This window comes from Coregonus lavaretus, assembly GCF_964263955.1.
Source record: "Coregonus lavaretus genome assembly, contig: HAP1_SCAFFOLD_274, whole genome shotgun sequence".
Lineage (NCBI taxonomy): Eukaryota > Metazoa > Chordata > Actinopteri > Salmoniformes > Salmonidae > Coregonus > Coregonus lavaretus.
The window spans coordinates 381,075-401,415 of NW_028167064.1; the positions used below are offsets into that span (position 1 = coordinate 381,075).

At 45.8% G+C, this 20,341-nt stretch overlaps 1 protein-coding gene across 1 annotated transcript in view; it reads right to left on the reverse strand.

The window, feature by feature from the left end:
* LOC311113923 (putative ATP-dependent RNA helicase DDX52) overlaps window positions 1-16,906 on the reverse strand; it is a 34,651-nt gene extending 17,745 nt beyond the window's left edge. The window contains exons 1-9 of the mRNA XM_084189199.1: window positions 16,806-16,906; window positions 16,118-16,355; window positions 14,090-14,229; window positions 13,677-13,862; window positions 13,416-13,559; window positions 10,352-10,463; window positions 9,855-9,921; window positions 6,968-7,171; window positions 2,646-2,736 (exon numbers count right to left, since the gene is read on the reverse strand). Coding sequence (XP_084045325.1) covers window positions 2,646-2,736; window positions 6,968-7,171; window positions 9,855-9,921; window positions 10,352-10,463; window positions 13,416-13,559; window positions 13,677-13,862; window positions 14,090-14,229; window positions 16,118-16,355; window positions 16,806-16,892 — 1,269 coding nt within the window. The 5' untranslated portion in view covers window positions 16,893-16,906. The remainder of the gene's footprint in view (window positions 1-2,645; window positions 2,737-6,967; window positions 7,172-9,854; window positions 9,922-10,351; window positions 10,464-13,415; window positions 13,560-13,676; window positions 13,863-14,089; window positions 14,230-16,117; window positions 16,356-16,805) is intronic.
* Between the last annotated feature and the right edge of the window lie 3,435 nt (window positions 16,907-20,341).

Below are 20,341 nucleotides of genomic sequence, written 5' to 3' on the forward strand. Positions count from 1 at the left end.
AAACACCAGCATGGGGGGCAGGAAGCCCTGGGGGGACATGAAGGAGAGAGGATTCAGCGTGACTGGACAAACACCAGCATGGGGGGCAGGAACCCCTGGGGGGACATGAAGGAGAGAGGATTCAGCGTGACTGGACAAACACCAGCATGGGGGGCAGGAAGCCCTGGGGGGACATGAAGGAGAGAGGATTCAGCGTGACTGGACAAACACCAGCATGGGGGGCAGGAAGCCCTGGGGGGACATGAAGGAGAGAGGATTCAGCGTGACTGGACAAACACCAGCATGGGGGGCAGGAAGCCCTGGGGGGACATGAAGGAGAGAGGATTCAGCGTGACTGGACAAACACCAGCATGGGGGGCAGGAACCCCTGGGGGGACATGAAGGAGAGAGGATTCAGCATGACTGGACAAACACCAGCATGGGGGGCAGGAACCCCTGGGGGGACATGAAGGAGAGAGGATTCAGCGTGACTGGACAAACACCAGCATGGGGGGCAGGAACCCCTGGGGGGACATGAAGGAGAGAGGATTCAGCGTGACTGGACAAACACCAGCATGGGGGGCAGGAAGCCCTGGGGGGACATGAAGGAGAGAGGATTCAGCGTGACTGGACAAACACCAGCATGGGGGGCAGGAAGCCCTGGGGGGACATGAAGGAGAGAGGATTCAGCGTTTACCTTTCAGTTATTGTCAAACCAAATGGTATTGGTCACATGCTTTGTAAACAACAGGTGTAGACTACCAGTGAAATGCTGACCTACAGGCCCCTCCCACCAATACAGAGAGAAATAATATACAAATAATAACACTAGGAGTAATGACAACTTGGTACCAGTACTGAGTCCATGTCCAGGGGTACCAGGTGATAACTTGGTTATATACAGGAGGTACCAGTACTGAGTCCATGTGCAGGGGTACGAGGTAATAACTTGGTTTTATACACGGGGAACCAGTACTGAGTCCATGTACAGGGGTACGAGGTAATTGAGGTATGTACATATAGATGTGTGACATATATCTTGATCTAGATAACTCCATGCTCCAGATCAATGTTTTATCTTAACCAGAGTTTGAAAGAGGATAGAACCTGTTTTAACGTAGACAGTGCCGTAGAGGACTCTACATGGATAGAACCTGTTTTAACGTAGACAGTGCCGTAGAGGACTCTACATGGATAGAACCTGTTTTAACGTAGACAGTGCCGTAGAGGGCTTAAACCATTTTGAAGTACCGGGAGTCAACAGGGTGGGTCACATGATTCCATCCTGGTCATCAGGAGGTGACAACGTCACCAAAATTATGCGCGTGCATCGATGTGGCCAGAAGGTGTGGGTTATGATTCTGAATGGTCAGATAGCAACAATGACAAGAAACGACCGTGTGAGGAATCGTAGGTGGCTCGTTTCAGCTCGTTTTATCTTGTTCTTGACACCATGTCTTGTTTTGAATGATGTCATGTCTCTGCTAAAATTCGCTAGCTAGCTAAACAACAGCTGTAACAACGTGTTTGAGAGATAACAAGCGATCATTGTGCAAATTCATTTATGTTTTCAATAAACATTTGTAGAGGAAATATTGTTTACATGTTGTCATGTCTAAGCCAGGGGTCTTCAACCTTTTCTTGCCCAGGGACGTACAAAATCAGCAGGGGATCAAATACTTTTTTCCCTCACTGTAGAGTTAATATTTTTCTTCAGTGTATTTTCGCAGACCCCCGGTTAAATACCCCTGGTCTAAGCCAACCCAGTCTGTTTTGCCCCATAGTTGGCTGTTTAAACACACTCCATTCATTACAATTTTGGAAATTGGAAACTGTACCTACCTTTGAAATGTGGTTATGGGATTTACGGAATGTATTGCATACGGAAAAAATGTGCTCCAATATTCTACAAAATATGGCAGCCGATACTGGCTACACAGTCTAATAGAGACTGAACCCATTCTGGTGCTGAATTACGACTTCCCTACCAATACATCCCCTGCATTGGTTAGTACCTCCGTATCACTACACTCCCACATACTGGATACACGATCTAATAGAGACTGAACCGTTTCATAACTGCGTTGATGATCTGTCGCTACGCTGTACGTCACCCAATATTTACTTTTGTTTTAATTAAATTGCTTGTAAATGACTAAGAGCAGTCTTATTACAGTATGTATCACCTAGTATCACCACTACATCGTATGTCTTTTCGTATTGGCACATAATAACCAGAGGATGAAAATCCAACCCCTTCAGGGGGCAGTGTGCGCCCTTTCAGTTTGTTTACCGACTCCTAGAAATAGAAGAAAATTACTTATTTAAAAAAGGGAGAAAGCTCTCGACGGCGCTGCCCATGGTGTCACAGCAGCCATTACGACACAGACACGAAGAGGAGTCCTCTTTCTACCTCTTCAGGTCTCAACAGATGACCACCTTGAGGTCTGAAAACATCTGACAAACTTTCACCCTGTATTTGGAGTGTAACGTTTGTGCACGGGATGTGCCTGTATTTGGAGTGTAACGTTTGTGCACGGGATGTGCCTGTATTTGGAGTGTAACGTTTGTGCACGGGATGTGCCTGTATTTGGAGTGTAACGTTTGTGCACGGGATGTGCCTGTATTTGGAGTGTAACGTTTGTGCACAGGATGTGTGTGCGTACCTTCTTGATTATGTCCCTCACGGCCAATAACTTCCCGTTCTCTGTTCCAACAAACAGCAGCTCCTGTTCTACTGTCTCAACTGCAGAGTTCCTGAGAACACACACACACACACACACACACACACACACACACACACACACACACACACACACACACACACACACACACACACACACACACACACACACACACACACACACACACACACACACACACACACACACACACACACACACACACACACACACACCATTTAGACAGTTATAATGAGAGGGGGATCCAGACAGGACAAACAGCGGGGAGGGGTGGACCCGGGGATTGACCCCCGCTCTCCGGTGGGGAGCTCAACTATGGCTCTGCACAGACGAGAGGGTGGTTATGGGTAGTGTAGTGTTATAGAGAGGGTGGTTATGGGTAGAGTAGTATAGAGGGTGGTTATGGGTAGTGTAGTAGAGAGGGCGGTTATGGGTAGTGTAGTGTTATAGAGAGGGTGGTTATGGGTAGAGTAGTATAGAGGGTGGTTATGGGTAGTGTAGTAGAGAGGGTGGTTATGGGTAGTGTAGTGTAACAGAGAGGGTGGTTATGGGTAGTGTAGTGTAATAGAGAGGGCGGTTATGGGTAGTGTAGTAGAGAGGGTGGTTATGGGTAGTGTAGTGTAACAGAGGGTGGTTATGGGTAGTGTAATAGAGAGGGCGGTTATGGGTAGTGTAGTGTAATAGAGAGGGTGGTTATGGGTAGTGTAGTGTAATAGAGAGGGTGGTTATGGGTAGTGTAGTGTAATAGAGAGGGTGGTTATGGGTAGTGTAATAGAGAGGGTGGTTATGGGTAGTGTAGTGTAATAGAGAGGGTGGTTATGGGTAGTGTAATAGAGAGGGTGGTTATGGGTAGTGTAGTGTAATAGAGAGGGTGGTTATGGGTAGTGTAATAGAGAGGGTGGTTATGGGGAGTGTAATAGAGAGGGTGGTTATGGGTAGTGTAGTGTAACAGAGAGGGTGGTTATGGGTAGTGTAGTGTAATAGAGAGGGTGGTTATGGGTAGTGTAGTGTAACAGAGAGGGTGGTTATGGGTAGTGTAGTGTAATAGAGAGGGTGGTTATGGGTAGTGTAGTGTAGTAGAGAGGGTGGTTATGGGTAGTGTAGTGTAACAGAGAGGGTGGTTATGGGTAGTGTAGTGTAATAGAGAGGGTGGTTATGGGTAGTGTAGTGTAATAGAGAGGGTGGTTATGGGTAGTGTAGTGTAATAGAGAGGGCGGTTATGGGTAGTGTAGTGTAATAGAGAGGGTGGTTATGGGGAGTGTAATAGAGAGGGCGGTTATGGGTAGTGTAGTGTAATAGAGAGGGTGGTTATGGGTAGTGTAGTGTAATAGAGAGGGTGGTTATGGGTAGTGTAATAGAGAGGGTGGTTATGGGTAGTGTAGTGTAATAGAGAGGGTGGTTATGGGTAGTGTAGTGTAATAGAGAGGGTGGTTATGGGTAGTGTAATAGAGAGGGTGGTTATGGGTAGTGTAGTGTAATAGAGAGGGTGGTTATGGGTAGTGTAGTGTAATAGAGAGGGTGGTTATGGGTAGTGTAGTGTAACAGAGAGGGCGTTATGGGTAGTGTAATAGAGAGGGTGGTTATGGGTAGTGTAGTGTAACAGAGAGGGTGGTTATGGGTAGTGTAGTGTAATAGAGAGGGTGGTTATGGGTAGTGTAATAGAGAGGGTGGTTATGGGTAGTGTAGTGTAATAGAGAGGGCGGTTATGGGTAGTGTAGTGTAATAGAGAGGGCGGTTATGGGTAGTGTAATAGAGAGGGCGGTTATGGGTAGTGTAGTGTAACAGAGAGGGCGGTTATGGGTAGTGTAGTGTAACAGAGAGGGTGGTTATGGGTAGTGTAGTGTAATAGAGAGGGCGGTTATGGGTAGTGTAGTGTAATAGAGAGGGTGGTTATGGGTAGTGTAGTGTAATAGAGAGGGTGGTTATGGGTAGTGTAATAGAGAGGGTGGTTATGGGTAGTGTAGTGTAACAGAGAGGGTGGTTATGGGTAGTGTAGTGTAATAGAGAGGGTGGTTATGGGTAGTGTAATAGAGAGGGTGGTTATGGGTAGTGTAGTGTAATAGAGAGGGCGGTTATGGGTAGTGTAGTGTAACAGAGAGGGTGGTTATGGGTAGTGTAGTGTAGTAGAGAGGGTGGTTATGGGTAGTGTAGTGTAATAGAGAGGGTGGTTATGGGTAGTGTAATAGAGAGGGTGGTTATGGGTAGTGTAGTGTAACAGAGAGGGTGGTTATGGGTAGTGTAGTGTAATAGAGAGGGCGTTATGGGTAGTGTAATAGAGAGGGCGGTTATGGGTAGTGTAGTGTAATAGAGAGGGTGGTTATGGGTAGTGTAGTGTAATAGAGAGGGTGGTTATGGGTAGTGTAATAGAGAGGGTGGTTATGGGTAGTGTAGTGTAATAGAGAGGGTGGTTATGGGTAGTGTAGTGTAACAGAGAGGGTGGTTATGGGTAGTGTAGTGTAATAGAGAGGGTGGTTATGGGTAGTGTAATAGAGAGGGTGGTTATGGGTAGTGTAGTGTAATAGAGAGGGTGGTTATGGGTAGTGTAGTGTAACAGAGAGGGCGTTATGGGTAGTGTAGTGTAATAGAGAGGGTGGTTATGGGTAGTGTAATAGAGAGGGTGGTTATGGGTAGTGTAATAGAGAGGGTGGTTATGGGTAGTGTAGTGTAATAGAGAGGGTGGTTATGGGTAGTGTAGTGTAATAGAGAGGGTGGTTATGGGGAGTGTAATAGAGAGGGTGGTTATGGGGAGTGTAATAGAGAGGGTGGTTATGGGGAGTGTAATAGAGAGGGTGGTTATGGGTAGTGTAGTGTAATAGAGAGGGTGGTTATGGGTAGTGTAGTGTAATAGAGAGGGTGGTTATGGGGAGTGTAATAGAGAGGGTGGTTATGGGTAGTGTAGTGTAATAGAGAGGGTGGTTATGGGGAGTGTAATAGAGAGGGTGGTTATGGGGAGTGTAATAGAGAGGGTGGTTATGGGTAGTGTAGTGTAATAGAGAGGGTGGTTATGGGTAGTGTAGTGTAATAGAGAGGGTGGTTATGGGTAGTGTAGTGTAATAGAGAGGGCGGTTATGGGTAGTGTAGTAGAGGGTGGTTATGGGTAGTGTAGTGTAATAGAGAGGGTGGTTATGGGTAGTGTAATAGAGAGGGTGGTTATGGGTAGTGTAGTGTAATAGAGAGGGTGGTTATGGGTAGTGTAGTGTAACAGAGAGGGCGTTATGGGTAGTGTAGTGTAATAGAGAGGGTGGTTATGGGTAGTGTAATAGAGAGGGTGGTTATGGGTAGTGTAGTGTAATAGAGAGGGTGGTTATGGGTAGTGTAGTGTAATAGAGAGGGTGGTTATGGGGAGTGTAATAGAGAGGGTGGTTATGGGTAGTGTAGTGTAATAGAGAGGGTGGTTATGGGGAGTGTAATAGAGAGGGTGGTTATGGGGAGTGTAATAGAGAGGGTGGTTATGGGGAGTGTAATAGAGAGGGTGGTTATGGGTAGTGTAGTGTAATAGAGAGGGTGGTTATGGGTAGTGTAGTGTAATAGAGAGGGTGGTTATGGGTAGTGTAGTGTAACAGAGAGGGTGGTTATGGGTAGTGTAGTGTAATAGAGAGGGTGGTTATGGGGAGTGTAATAGAGAGGGTGGTTATGGGGAGTGTAATAGAGAGGGTGGTTATGGGGAGTGTAGTGTAATAGAGAGGGTGGTTATGGGTAGTGTAGTGTAACAGAGAGGGTGGTTATGGGGAGTGTAGTGTAACAGAGAGGGTGGTTATGGGGAGTGTAATAGAGAGGGTGGTTATGGGTAGTGTAGTGTAATAGAGAGGGTGGTTATGGGTAGTGTAGTGTAACAGAGAGGGTGGTTATGGGTAGTGTAGTGTAATAGAGAGGGTGGTTATGGCTAGTGTAGTGTAATAGAGAGGGTGGTTATGGGTAGTGTAGTGTAATAGAGAGGGTGGTTATGGGTAGTGTAGTGTAATAGAGAGGGTGGTTATGGGTAGTGTAGTGTAATAGAGAGGGTGGTTATGGGTAGTGTAGTGTAACAGAGAGGGTGGTTATGGGGAGTGTAATAGAGAGGGTGGTTATGGGTAGTGTAGTGTAATAGAGAGGGTGGTTATGGGTAGTGTAGTGTAACAGAGAGGGTGGTTATGGGTAGTGTAGTGTAATAGAGAGGGTGGTTATGGCTAGTGTAATAGAGAGGGCGTTTATGGGTAGTGTAGTAGAACAGGGGACTGTGGGTAGTGTAGTATAGAGGGTGGTTATGGGTAGTAGAGTAGAACAGGGGACTGTGGGTAGTAGAGTACCTGTGTCCAATGTTGACAGAGACCAGGTTGTCGAGGTTGAGGCGACACCACTGTTCCACGTCTGGCGCACAGGTAGCGCTGTAGAACGCACGTCTCACCCGGGGGGAGGAGCAAGCCTGGAATACCGCCGCCAGCTGGTCTCGGAAACCACTACGACCATCCTCAAAGAGCTTATCGCTCTCATCCACCACCAACCATTCCACACTGCGCGCACACACACACACACACACACACACACACAGACACACACACAGACACACACACACACAGACACACACACACAGACACACACACACAGACACACACACACAGACACACACACACACACACACACACACACACACACACACACACACACACACACACACACACACACACACCCCGTATTAACACACAAAACCTGCTACGACAGGCCTCAACCAACATATCAGATCCAACACAACACAGTAACAACACACAGTCTTGTATAACTAACCTTAAGGCTGGGTGATATAGCAGGCTGTAATAATGTGTCTGATTGGCTGTAGCAGGCTGTAATAATGTGGCTGATTGGCCGTAGCAGGCTGTAATAATGAGGCTGATTGGCTGTAGCAGGCTGTAATAATGTGGCTGATTGGCCGTAGCAGGCTGTAATAATGTGGCTGATTGGCCGTAGCAGGCTGTAATAATGTGGCTGATTGGCTGTAGCAGGCTGTAATAATGTGGCTGATTGGCCGTAGCAGGCTGTAATAATGTGGCTGATTGGCTGTAGCGAGGCTGGGCGGTCTTCCATATGTTACTATGTACCGGTATTGAAACACGGACCGGTTTGGGTTTTTACTGTACCTTCTGTAACGGTATTTGAATGTTTGGTTTGTTAAATGTGATACACCGTGTGTAACGTCCATTTCTATAGTCTCTCCATGCCGTTTTCCACAGACATAGCCCCGCCCCCTGTCACTCACGGAGCGCATTTGTTGTTGCTTGACCAGAGACACTTGCGTTCAGTCTGCATGGTCAATAGAGTACCACAGTATGAGTCATAATACCCATAAAACCTAGCGGTCAAAACAGGGAAATGGTTCCATTTTTTTCCCCACCATTCATTTTTCCCCATAGGGGATTTTAGAAACACTTCAAATAAGGGCTGTGTTTCATGTAGGTTTACCCTGGTGTGACGTTTTGATAACCGTGTACATTTCTCTAGGACAAGGTGACTTATCAATATATTCGCCTGTATTTACCCACCAAAAAAGAAATGCTAATTAGCTGCTAATGTGGCTATCATAAAGAACTACAAATGCAATGATGATCTGGACGAGACTGCTGAATCGAGGCAAAGGTAAGAATCTCTGGATTAACTATCTAATGTTAACTAAATGTAGTAATGAATAAATTGGCTACATTTCTTTAAATGGACAATTCTGTGAACTGTCTTGTGCAGGTTTTAAAATTGACACAATCCCTGTTAGCAAAGGTGTCAGCTTGAGATGATGTGCAGGAGCTTGCAGGGATTTGTAGTTTTGCATGATGTCTACTTTGATGCTAATTAGCATTTTTGAATCAGAGTAAATAGAGTCGAATATATTGATAAAAGTCACCTTGTCAGAGAGAGATTTACATGTTTATCAAAACGTCACGCCAGGGTAAGCCTACACGAAACACAGCCCTTATTTTAAGTGTTTCTTAAAATCCCTCATGGGAAAAATGAAATGGAACCATTTCCCTGTTTGACCGCTAGGTTTTATGGGTATTATGACACCGCGACTGTGGGGCTCTACACAGCACATGCAACACTGTTAATGACAATGTTGTTTCTTAATATAAATCCACTAGCGTTCTATAATTACACTATTAGTTTGTGGTTCTTACATCTGCAAACTGCTAGTGTGTCTTTTCTTAGCAAGTTTAAGCTAAACCGTGTTAGCCGCTAATGCTAGCGAGCTAGCTAATAAATGTATTGAGTCAGAGTAAAGGTAGCTAGCTAATACAGCATGTTTGTGCAACAGTATCTTATAAACCAAAGATGAATACGTGAAGCATGAATATTTTAGCTACATGAAGAAACATTTAATGTAGCCAAAGAATATAGGGTCCCCTAGGAAACACTGACCATCACTTTGGTTCCTACCCTGTCACGATAACTCCTCCTGGCGTTTTCATTCGTTGTCATGTCAACACTGTATTCAAAGTGCCCACTACTATATTCAAACTATAGATTTAGAATAATCATTATATTTCCTTTATTCCAACAGTTCACCCAAGTGTTTTGCTCTGAATCGCAAGTCAAATCGCAACTGCAACATTTGGTTAAAAATAAGGCCTGGTTTGTTCGTCCATATTGTGCAGCCGGTGCTACGTGGCAGTGGGGAAATGATTGCAGGAAATTCAGAAATTTATGAAAATACATTTGGTTGAATTGAACAATATAAAACAATCAGAATGGAGAAAGACCCATTTTTGGAACTCAGTTAGAATGTATGTGTTGCCACCCTGGGGTCAAGCTCTACTCATAAAGCACATTTACAACTTTTATTATTCAAAACATAAAATACCGTCAAAAATGTTAAAATAGTGTGATATTATATTTATATCACCCAGCCCTAACTAACCTTGTGGGGACCTGCAATTCTGTCCCATTCAAAATCCTATTTTCCCTAACCCTAAAACTAACCTTAACCCCCCTAGAAATAGCATTTGACCTTGTGGGGACTAACAAAATGTCCCCAGTTGGTCAAATTTTTGTTCCGTTTACTATTCTTGTGGGGACTTCTGGTTAAACACGTCCACACCTGGTCCCCACAAGTATAGTTAAACACGTCCACACACACACACAGTATTAACACACCCCCTATTAACAGCCCTGAACAAACATATCAGACCCAACACACACACAGAGCGAGCTGACCTGCTGAGGTCTAGAGCATCCTGCTTCAGGAGGAACACCAGTCTATTAGGGGTACTGACCAGAATATCTAGGAGAGAGAGAGAGAGAGGGGGGGAGCGAGAGAGAGATGGGGGAGCGAGAGAGAGAGAGAGGGGGGAGCGAGCGAGAGAGAGAGAGAGGGGGGAGCGAGCGAGAGAGAGAGAGAGAGGGGAGCGAGCGAGAGAGAGGGGGGAGCGAGAGAGAGAGAGGGGGGAGCGAGAGAGAGAGAGATGGGGGAGCGAGAGAGAGAGGGGAGCGAGAGAGAGAGGGGAGCGAGAGAGAGAGAGAGGAGAGAGAGAGAGGAGAGAGAGAGAGGAGCAAGAGAGAGGGAGGGGGAGAGAGAGAGAGACAAGTGGAGTAGGACAAAAATAAAAATACAATAATATGGAGTGAGGGATGTTGTGCTGGTCTCGGTCCCATTTACGGATCATTTGAATATTGCCTTTGTACCGTATTTCTTGTTAGAGCTGGGACCGTACCGTATTTCTTGTTAGAGCTGGGACCGTACTTCTTGGCTGCCATGGATGCCTTGTCTAGTATGTGAACTCTGAACCCGACGCCCTCCGACAGACGCACCAACTCCCTGTGGGTCTACACAACACACGCAACAGTAACGTCACATAATAAAACATCAAAGCACAACAATACAGCGGTCTACCAGGGAAATGCTGACCTACAGGCCCTTCCCAACAGGTGTAGACTACCAGGGAAATGCTGACCTACAGGCCCTTCCCAACAGGTGTAGACTACCAGGGAAATGCTGACCTACAGGCCCTTCCCAACAGGTGTAGACTACCAGGGAAATGCTGACCTACAGGCCCTTCCCAACAGGTGTAGACTACCAGGGAAATGCTGACCTACAGGCCCTTCCCAACAGGTGTAGACTACCAGGGAAATGCTGACCTACAGGCCCTTCCCAACAGGTGTAGACTACCAGGGAAATGCTGACCTACAGGCCCTTCCCAACAGGTGTAGACTAAACAGTGAAATGCTGACCTACAGGCCCTTCCCAACAGGTGTAGACTACCAGGGAAATGCTGACCTACAGGCCCTTCCCAACAGGTGTAGACTACCAGGGAAATGCTGACCTACAGGCCCTTCCCAACAGGTGTAGACTACCAGTGAAATGCTGACCTACAGGCCCTTCCCAACAGGTGTAGACTACCAGGGAAATGCTGACCTACAGGCCCTTCCCAACAGGTGTAGACTACCAGTGAAATGCTGACCTACAGGCCCTTCCCACCAATACAGAGAGAAATAATATACAAATAATAACACTAGGAGTAACGATAACTTGGTACCAGTACTGAGTCCATGTGCAGGGGTACGAGGTGATAACTAGGCTATATACACGGGGCACCAGTACTGAGTCCATGTGCAGGGGTACCAGGTGATAACTTGGTTATATACAGGGGGTACCAGTACTGAGTCCATGTGCAGGGGTACCAGGTGATAACTTGGTTATATACCGGGGGTACCAGTACTGAGTCCATGTGCAGGGGTACGAGGTGATAACTTGGTTATATACACGGGGCACCAGTACTGAGTCCATGTGCAGGGGTACGAGGTGATAACTTGGTTATATACAGGGGGTACCAGTACTGAGTCCATATGCAGGGGTACGAGGTGATAACTTGGTTATATACAGGGGGTACCAGTACTGAGTCCATGTGCAGGGGTACGAGGTGATAACTTGGTTATATACAGGGGGTACCAGTACTGAGTCCATGTGCAGGGGTACGAGGTGATAACTTGGTTATATACAGGGGGTACCAGTACTGAGTCCATGTGCAGGGGTACGAGGTAATAACTTGGTTATATACAGGGGGTACCAGGTAATTGAGGTAGATATGTACATATAGGTAGTTAAAGCATCAAGCACTCCTCCAGCATCTTTTCATTTGGTCTGCGTCTCACAAATGTTCTTCTTTGTGATCCGAACACCTCAAACTTCGATTTGTCTGTCCATAACACTTTTCTCCAATCTTCCTCTGTCCAGTGTCTGTTCTTTTTCCCATCTAAATATTTAATTTCTATTGGCCAGTCTGAGATATGGCTTTTTCTTTGCAACTCTGCCTAGAAGGTCAGCATCCCGGAGTCGCCTCTTCACTGTTGACGTTGAGACTGGTGTTTTGCGGGTACTATTTAATGAAGCTGCCAGTTTAGGACCTGTGAGGCGTCTGTTTCTCAAACTAGACACTCTAATGTATTTGTCCTCTTGCTCAGTTGTGCACCGGGGCCTCCCACTCCTCTTTCTATTCTGGTTAGAGCCAGTTTGCGCTGTTCTGTGAAGGGAGTAGTACACAGCGTTGTACGAGATCTTCAGTTTCTTGGCAATTTCTCGCATGGAATAGCCTTCATTTCTCAGAACAAGAATAGACTGACGAGTTTCAGAAGAAAGTTATTTGTTTCTGGCCATTTTGAGCCTGTAATCGAACCCACAATTGCTGATGCTCCAGATACTCAACTAGTCTCAAGAAGGCCAGTTTTATTGCTTCTTTAATCAGCACAATAGTTTTCAGCTGTGCTAGCATAATTGCAAAAGGGTTTTCTAATGATCAATTAGCCTTTTAAAATGATAAACTTGGATTAGCAAACACAACGTGCCATTGGAACACAGGACTGATGGTTGCTGATAATGGGCCTCTGTACGCCTATGTAGATATTCCATTAAAAATCAGCCGTTTCCAGCTACAATAGCCATTTACAACATTAACAATGTTCACACTGTATTTCTGATCAATTTGATGTTATTTTAATGGATAAAAAAATTGCTTTTCTTTCGAAAACAAGGATATTTCGAAGTGACCCCAAACTTTTGAACGGTAGTGTATGTATATATATATATATATATATATATATATATATATATATATATATATATATATATATATATATATATATATATATATATATGAGAGAGAATAAACAACAATTTCAACGATATACATTATATGCATTCGGACACCTTGACTTTTTCCACATTTTGTTACGTTACAACCTTATTTTAAAATGGATTAAATAAAACATTTTCCTCATCAATCTACACACAATAACCCATAATGACAAAGCGAAAACAGGTTTTTAGAAATGTTGGCAAATTCATTACAAAACCACAAAAAAACTTTGCTATGAGACTAATCCATTTTAGAATAAGGCTGTAACGTAACAAAACGTTGAAAAAGTCAAGGCGTATGAATACTTTCCGAATGCACTGTACACTCAGCCCAAGGGCACAACGGCCACTTTGGATTTGTTTAGGGGGCATTACGGCCACACAAGGGGGGCATGGCCGTCGACGCCGCCGGGAAATTCGAGGCCTGGCCCATGTGCAGTTTTATATGTGTGTTTACCTGGCTGGCCAGTCGAGGCCTGGGCCAGGTGTGTTTACCTGGCTGGCCAGTCGAGGCCTGGGCCAGGTGTGTTTACCTGGCTGGCCAGTCGAGGCCTGGGCCAGGTGTGTTTACCTGGCTGGCCAGTCGAGGCCTGGGCCAGGTGTGTTTACCTGGCTGGCCAGTCGAGGCCTGGGCCAGGTGTGTTTACCTGGCTGGCCAGTTCCCTGGTGGGTGAGATGACCAGAGCTCTGAAGCCGAGGTTAGCAGGCTGTTTCAGGTGTGTCAGGAGAGGGAGACAGAACGCTAGAGTCTTCCCCGAACCTGTCGGAGCGCACGCCAACAACTCACGACCCTGAGAGAGAGAGAGCGAGAGAGAGAGAGAGAGAGAGAGAGACAAAGATAATATGATTTAGTTTTTTTCCATTCCATATATATATATATTCATAGTCGTCCCTCTCTGTGTACTCACATGCATCATCAGGGGTATAGCCTGCATCTGAATGGGCGTGGGAGTGGTGAGTCCAGCTGCGGACAGGTTCTGGAGGACGCGTGGGTTCAGGTCGTACTCGGACTGCAGCTCGGAGAACGTGCACACTGGGTCGGGCACGTCACAGCCGTGCACGTTGATACGATGCTGCGCACGGACACGGTTCACCTGACAACACACACAGAGAGATGAGATTCAACAGATGGACAGAGAGAAGAGCTGTGTCTGTGTGTGTCTGTGTGTGTCTGTGTGTGTGTGTGTCTGTATGTCTGTGTGTGTCTGTGTCTGTGTGTGTCTGTGTGTGTATGTGTCTGTGTGTGCGTGTGTGTGTCTGTATGTCTGTGTCTGTGTGTGTGTGTGTATGTCTGTGTGTGTGTCTGTGTGTGTGTGTGTACCTTCTCTTGGTGGAGGTGTTGGAGTCTCTTCATTGATGTCTTGTCTCCATCCCTCCCCACCTTCAAACCTTTAGACTTCCTGTCTGCAGAGGAGGTCCACAGGATGCCCTCGGTCTCCCCCTGCTGGCCACCACACACCACTACAACAAACGACAGGGACCATCAGAACGCTGAATGAATTGATCATTTAAAATACATATAAGCTGCTAAAGTTGGAGACCACATTACACAATAGACACACAGAACACATATATACAGTGCCTTGCAAAAGTATTCATCCCCCTTGGCGTTTTTGCTATTTTGTTGCATGTAATGGACATACACAAAATAGTCTAAATTGGTGAAGTTAAATGAAAAAATGTTTACAAAAAAATAACGGAAAAGTGGTGAGTGCATATGTATTCACCCCCTTTGCTATGAAGACCCTAAATAAAATCTGGTGCAACCAATTACCTTCAGAAGTCACATAATTTGTTAAATAAAGTCCACCTGTGTGCAATCTAAGTGTCACATGATCTGTCACATAATATACACCTGTTCTGAAAGGCCCCAGAGTCTGCAACACCACTAAGCAAGGGGCACCACCAAGCAAGCGACACCATGAAGACCAAGGAGCTCTCCAAACAGGTCAGGGACAAAGTTGTGGAGAAGTACAGATCAGGGATGGGTTATAAAAAAATATCAGAAACTTTGAACATCCCACGGACCACCATTAAATCCATTATCAGAAAATGGAAAGAATATGGCACCACAACAAACCTGCCAAGAGAGGGCCACCCACCAAAACTCACAGACCAGGCAAGGAGGGCATTAATCAGAGGCAACAAAGAGACAAAAAATAACCCTGAAGGAGCTGCAAAGCTCCACAGCGGAGATTGGAGTATCTGTCCATAGGACCACTTTAAGCCGTACACTCCACAGAGTTGGGCTTTACGGAAGAGTGGGCAGAAAAAAGCCATTGCTTAAAGAAAAAAATAAGTAAACAAGTTTGGTGTTCGCCAAAAGGCATGTTGGAGACTCCCCAAACATATGGAAGAAGGTACTCTGGTCAGATGAGACTAAAATTGAGCTTTTTGTCCATCAAGGAAAACGCTATGTCTGCCGCAAACCCAATACCTCTCATCTCCCCCGAGAACACCATCCCCACAATGAAGCATGGTGGTGGCAGCATCATGCTGTGGGGATGTTTTTCCATCGGCAGGGACTGGGAAACTGGGCAGAATTGAAGGAATGTTGGATGGCGCTAAATACAGGGAAATTCTTGAGGGAAACCTGTTTCAGTCTTCCAGAGATTTGAGACTGGGACGGAGGTTCACCTTCCAGCAGGACAATGACCCTAAGCATACTGCTAAAGCAACACTCGAGTGGTTTAAGGGGACACTTTTAAATGTCTTGGAATGGCCTAGTCAAAGCACAGACCTCAATCCAATTGAGAATCTGTGGTATGACTTAAAGATTGCTGTACACCAGTGGAACCCATCCAACTTGAAGGAGCTGGAGCAGTTTTGCCTTGAAGAATGGGCAAAAATCCCAGTGGCTAGATGTGCCAAGCTTATAGAAACATACCCCAAGAGACTTGCAGCTGTAATTGCTGCAAAAGGTGGCTCTACAATGTATTGACTTTGGGGGGGTGAATAGTTATGCACGCTCAAGTTCCGTTTTTTTGTCTTATTTCTTGTTTGTTTCACACAAAAAAATATTTTGCATCTTCAAAGTGATAGGCATGTTGTGTAAATCAAATGATACAAACCCCCCAAAAAATCAATTTTAATTCCAGGTTGTAAGGCATCAAAATAGGAAAAATGCCAAGTGGGGGTGAATACTATGTATGTATGCTGTGACCACATGACACTACTTGTGCATATTTTAGATACTGAATGTTATCAGATCTTCAACCAAAACCTAACATTAGATAAAGGGAACCCGAGTTTACAAATAACAAAAAAAAATGGATACTTGTTTCAATTACTTTTTCACTGCACTGTAGAACACACAGAGAGAGAGAACACACACGCCGCCAGATCCTACCTTCAGTTTCAGCCTGACCATCTTTATTTTTCTTCTTTGCAGTCTTCACCTCATCCTCTCGTTTCCTTTTCCCTGCAACAGCATCTTCCTCTCCTTCTACCTCTCCTTCTTCCTCTCCTTCTTCCTCTCCTTCTTCTTCCTCTGCTCCTCTCTTCTCCTGGTTGCCGTGGGTTACCCCGGTTCCGAAGAAGTCGATCGCATAGAGGTCAGATACATCTTTCTCTTGGGACCTCACCACCTGGAACACACACGTACCATAAATAAAACTATTGTTAACGTCAAGAGTACACTATGAAGACATCTACTAGCAATACCTCAGACCTGCTCAATCCTAATGTGATTTATGTCCCGATGCATCTCACTACAAACCTTTAGAGTAATGTTAGCTAGCTAGCCGAACGTTACCTTGGTGCTTTAGACCGCAGGGAAATAATACATTGTATAGATAATTTCATCTGGGTCTTCCATTTATGAGAATAAACTGAACAATGAGCTTGAGATATATTCATTATAAACTAGCTAGCGAGAAGTTCGAGAAATACATGCGCATCCAAACACCATCCACAAGCTAGCTAACTAGCCATTAGCTAGCTAACTAACTAACCGGCTATACGGTCAACTCTTCGCAGCTTTCAAATAATACTCGCTGAACACGAATAGAGAAACATCGGACAAACATCCCCATTACCTTAAATCGTTCGGCATCTTTTCCAAACCTTTTGAAATCAAATTTAGCTCCGGCTCCGAGCTTCCGAAACAAGTCGAATGCGTCCATTGAAACAGCGTGGAGACGACAAAGGCATGACGACTCGATCCCAGTCCTGTTAAACCAACCGGTGACTCGACGATTGATTATAAAGCCTGGATGTGTTTATGTCGTTGTACTCCATTTGTCCACACGGTGTCGCTTTTGACTCATCAGTGTAATATGGAAACCAGAGTAAAAAAAACTATTTTGTTTGCCTGGTCACGTTTTGTATATTTCATGTCTGAAACGGCAGTATTTGTAGTGAAGACGTCACTATTATTGAACACCACTGTGATGTTTATTTCCTCTACAGATCCTCTCAAATTGACCAGACAGGAGTTGTGAATGAAGAGAGAAAACATTCAGCTCGTGTGTCATGGAGACAGAAAACCTAATAATGATGATTACGTTGAAATGTTTTACTGTTTAGTAATTGAACTTTCCAGAGCAATTTACAGTAGTGAGTGCATACTTTTTCATACTGGTCCCCTGTGGGAATTGAACCCACAACCCTGGCGTACAAACTCCATGCTCTACCAACTGAGCCACACGGGACCTGTGTGATTATTTTACAGATAGTCGTCCAAGGTATCAGCAGACCATCTATAACATCACACACAGATACACTGGGATGAGGACTAGAGGCTAGTGCCCACCGGTCCAGGGATGAGGACTAGAGGCTAGTGCCCACCGGTCCAGGGATGAGGACTAGAGGCTAGTGCCCACCGGTCCAGGGATGAGGACTAGAGGCTAGTGCCCACCGGTCCTGGGATGAGGACTAGAGGCTAGTGCCCACCGGTCCAGGGATGAGGACTAGAGGCTAGTGCCCACCGGTCCAGGGATGAGGACTAGAGGCTAGTGCCCACCGGTCCAGGGATGAGGACTAGAGGCTAGTGCCCACCGGTCCAGGGATGAGGACTAGAGGCTAGTGCCCACCGGTCCAGGGATGAGGACTAGAGGCTAGTGCCCACCGGTCCAGGGATGAGGACTAGAGGCTAGTGCCCACCGGTCCTGGGATGAGGACTAGAGGCTAGTGCCCACCGGTCCAGGGATGAGGACTAGAGGCTAGTGCCCACCGGTCCTGGGATGAGGACTAGAGGCTAGTGCCCACCGGTCCAGGGATGAGGACTAGAGGCTAGTGCCCACCGGTCCAGGGATGAGGACTAGAGGCTAGTGCCCACCGGTCCAGTTGAATGATAATAAACACACAAATAATAATATACTGTAGCACTGTAATCACATTCTACAGCAGTAGTAAAATAACAGCACTGTAATATTATAACAGTATTAATAGTACTGTAATATCATAACAGTATTAATAGTATTGTAATATTATAACAGTATTAATAGTACTGTAATATTATAACAGTATTAATAGTATTGTAATATCATAACAGTATTAATAATATATATATACACACTGCTCAAAAAAATTAAGGGAACACTTAAACAACACAATGTAACTCCAAGTCAATCACACTTCTGTGAAATCAAACTGTCCACTTAGGAAGCAACACTGATTGACAATACATTTCACATGCTGTTGTGCAAATGGAATAGACAACAGGTGGAAATTATAGGCAATTAGCAAGACACCCCCAATAAAGGACTGGTTTTGCAGGTGGTGACCACAGACCACTTCTCAGTTCCTATGCTTCCTGGCTGATGTTTTGGTCACTTTTGAATGCTGGCGGTGCTTTCACTCTAGTGGTAGCATGAGACGGAGTCTACAACCCACACAAGTGGCTCAGGTAGTGCAGCTCATCCAGGATGGCACATCAATGCGAGCTGTGGCAAGAAGGTTCTCCTGAGTGGCGCAGTGGTCTAAGGCTCTCACTGTGCCTCTCTCACTGTGCCACTAGAGATCCTGGTTCGAATCCAGGCTCTGTCGCAGCCGGCCGCGACCGGGAGACTCATGGGCGGCGCACAATTGGCCCAGCGTCGTCCAGGGTAGGGGAGTGAATGGCCGGCAGGGATGTAGCTCAGTTGATAGAGTATGGCGTTTGCAACGCCAGGGTTGTGGGTTCGTTTCCCGGGGGGGGGCCAGTATAAAAAAAAGTAAAAATATATATGTATTCACTAACTGTAAGTCGCTCTGGATAAGAGCGTCTGCTAAATGACTAAAATGTAAATGTAAGGTTTGCTGTGTCTGTCAGCGTAGTGTCCAGAGCATGGAGGCGCTACCAGGAGACAGGCCAGTACATCAGGAGACGTGGAGGAGGCCGTAGGAGGGCAACAACCCAGCAGCAGGACTGCTACCTCCGCCTTTGTGCAAGGAGGAGCACTGCCAGAGCCCTGCAAAATGACCTCCAGCAGGCCACAAATGTGCATGTGTCTGCTCAAACGGTCAGAAACAAACTCCATGAGGGTGGTATGAGGGCCCGACGTCCACAGGTGGGGGTTGTGCTTACAGCCCAACACCGTTCAGGACGTTTGGCATTTGCCAGAGAACACCAAGATTGGCAAATTCGCCACTGGCGCCCTGTGTTCTTCACAGATGAAAGCAGGTTCACACTGAACAGACGTGACAGAGTCTGGAGACGCCGTGGAGAACGTTCTGCTGCCTGCAACATCCTCAAGCATGACCGATTTGGCGGTGGGTCAGTCATGGTGTGGGGTGGCATTTCTTTGGGGGGCCGCACAGCCCTCCGTGTGCTCGCCAGAGGTAGCCTGACTGCCATTAGGTACCGAGATGAGATCCTCAGACCCCTTGTGAGACCATATGCTGGTGCGGTTGGCCCTGGGTTCCTCCTAATGCAAGACAATGCTAGACCTCATGTGGCTGGAGTGTGTCAGCAGTTCCTGCAAGAGGAAGGCATTGATGCTATGGACTGGCCCACCCGTTCCCCAGACCTGAATCCAATTGAGCACATCTGGGACATCATGTCTCGCTCCATCCACCAACGCCACGTTGCACCACAGACTGTCCAGGAGTCTGCGGATGCTTTAGTCCAGGTCTGGGAGGAGATCCTTCAGGAGACCATCCGCCACCTCATCAGGAGCATGCCCAGGCATTGTAGGGAGGTCATACAGGCCACACACACTACTGAGCCTCATTTTGACTTGTTTTAAGGACATTACATCAAAGTTGGATCAGCCTGTAGTGTGGTTTTCCACTTAAATTTTGAGGGTGACTCCAAATCCAGACCTCCATGGGTTGATACATTTGATTTCCATTGATAATTTTTGTGTGATTTTGTTGTCAGCACATTCAACTATGTAAAGAAAAAAGTATTTAATAAGATTATTTCATTCATTCAGATCTAGGATGTGTTATTTTAGTGTTCCCTTTATTTTTCTGAGCAGTGTATATACATATCTGTTTTTTTCAATTTTACAATAATTAGATTTTGTTTGTTTTTACTCCTGAACTTCCTCTACCCTCAACCTCTCCGATCATTTTCATGATGTCCATCCGGTTTGCTTCTATATGCCATATCTTTCTAATTGTGCTCTTTCACAAAAGCTCTCAACCT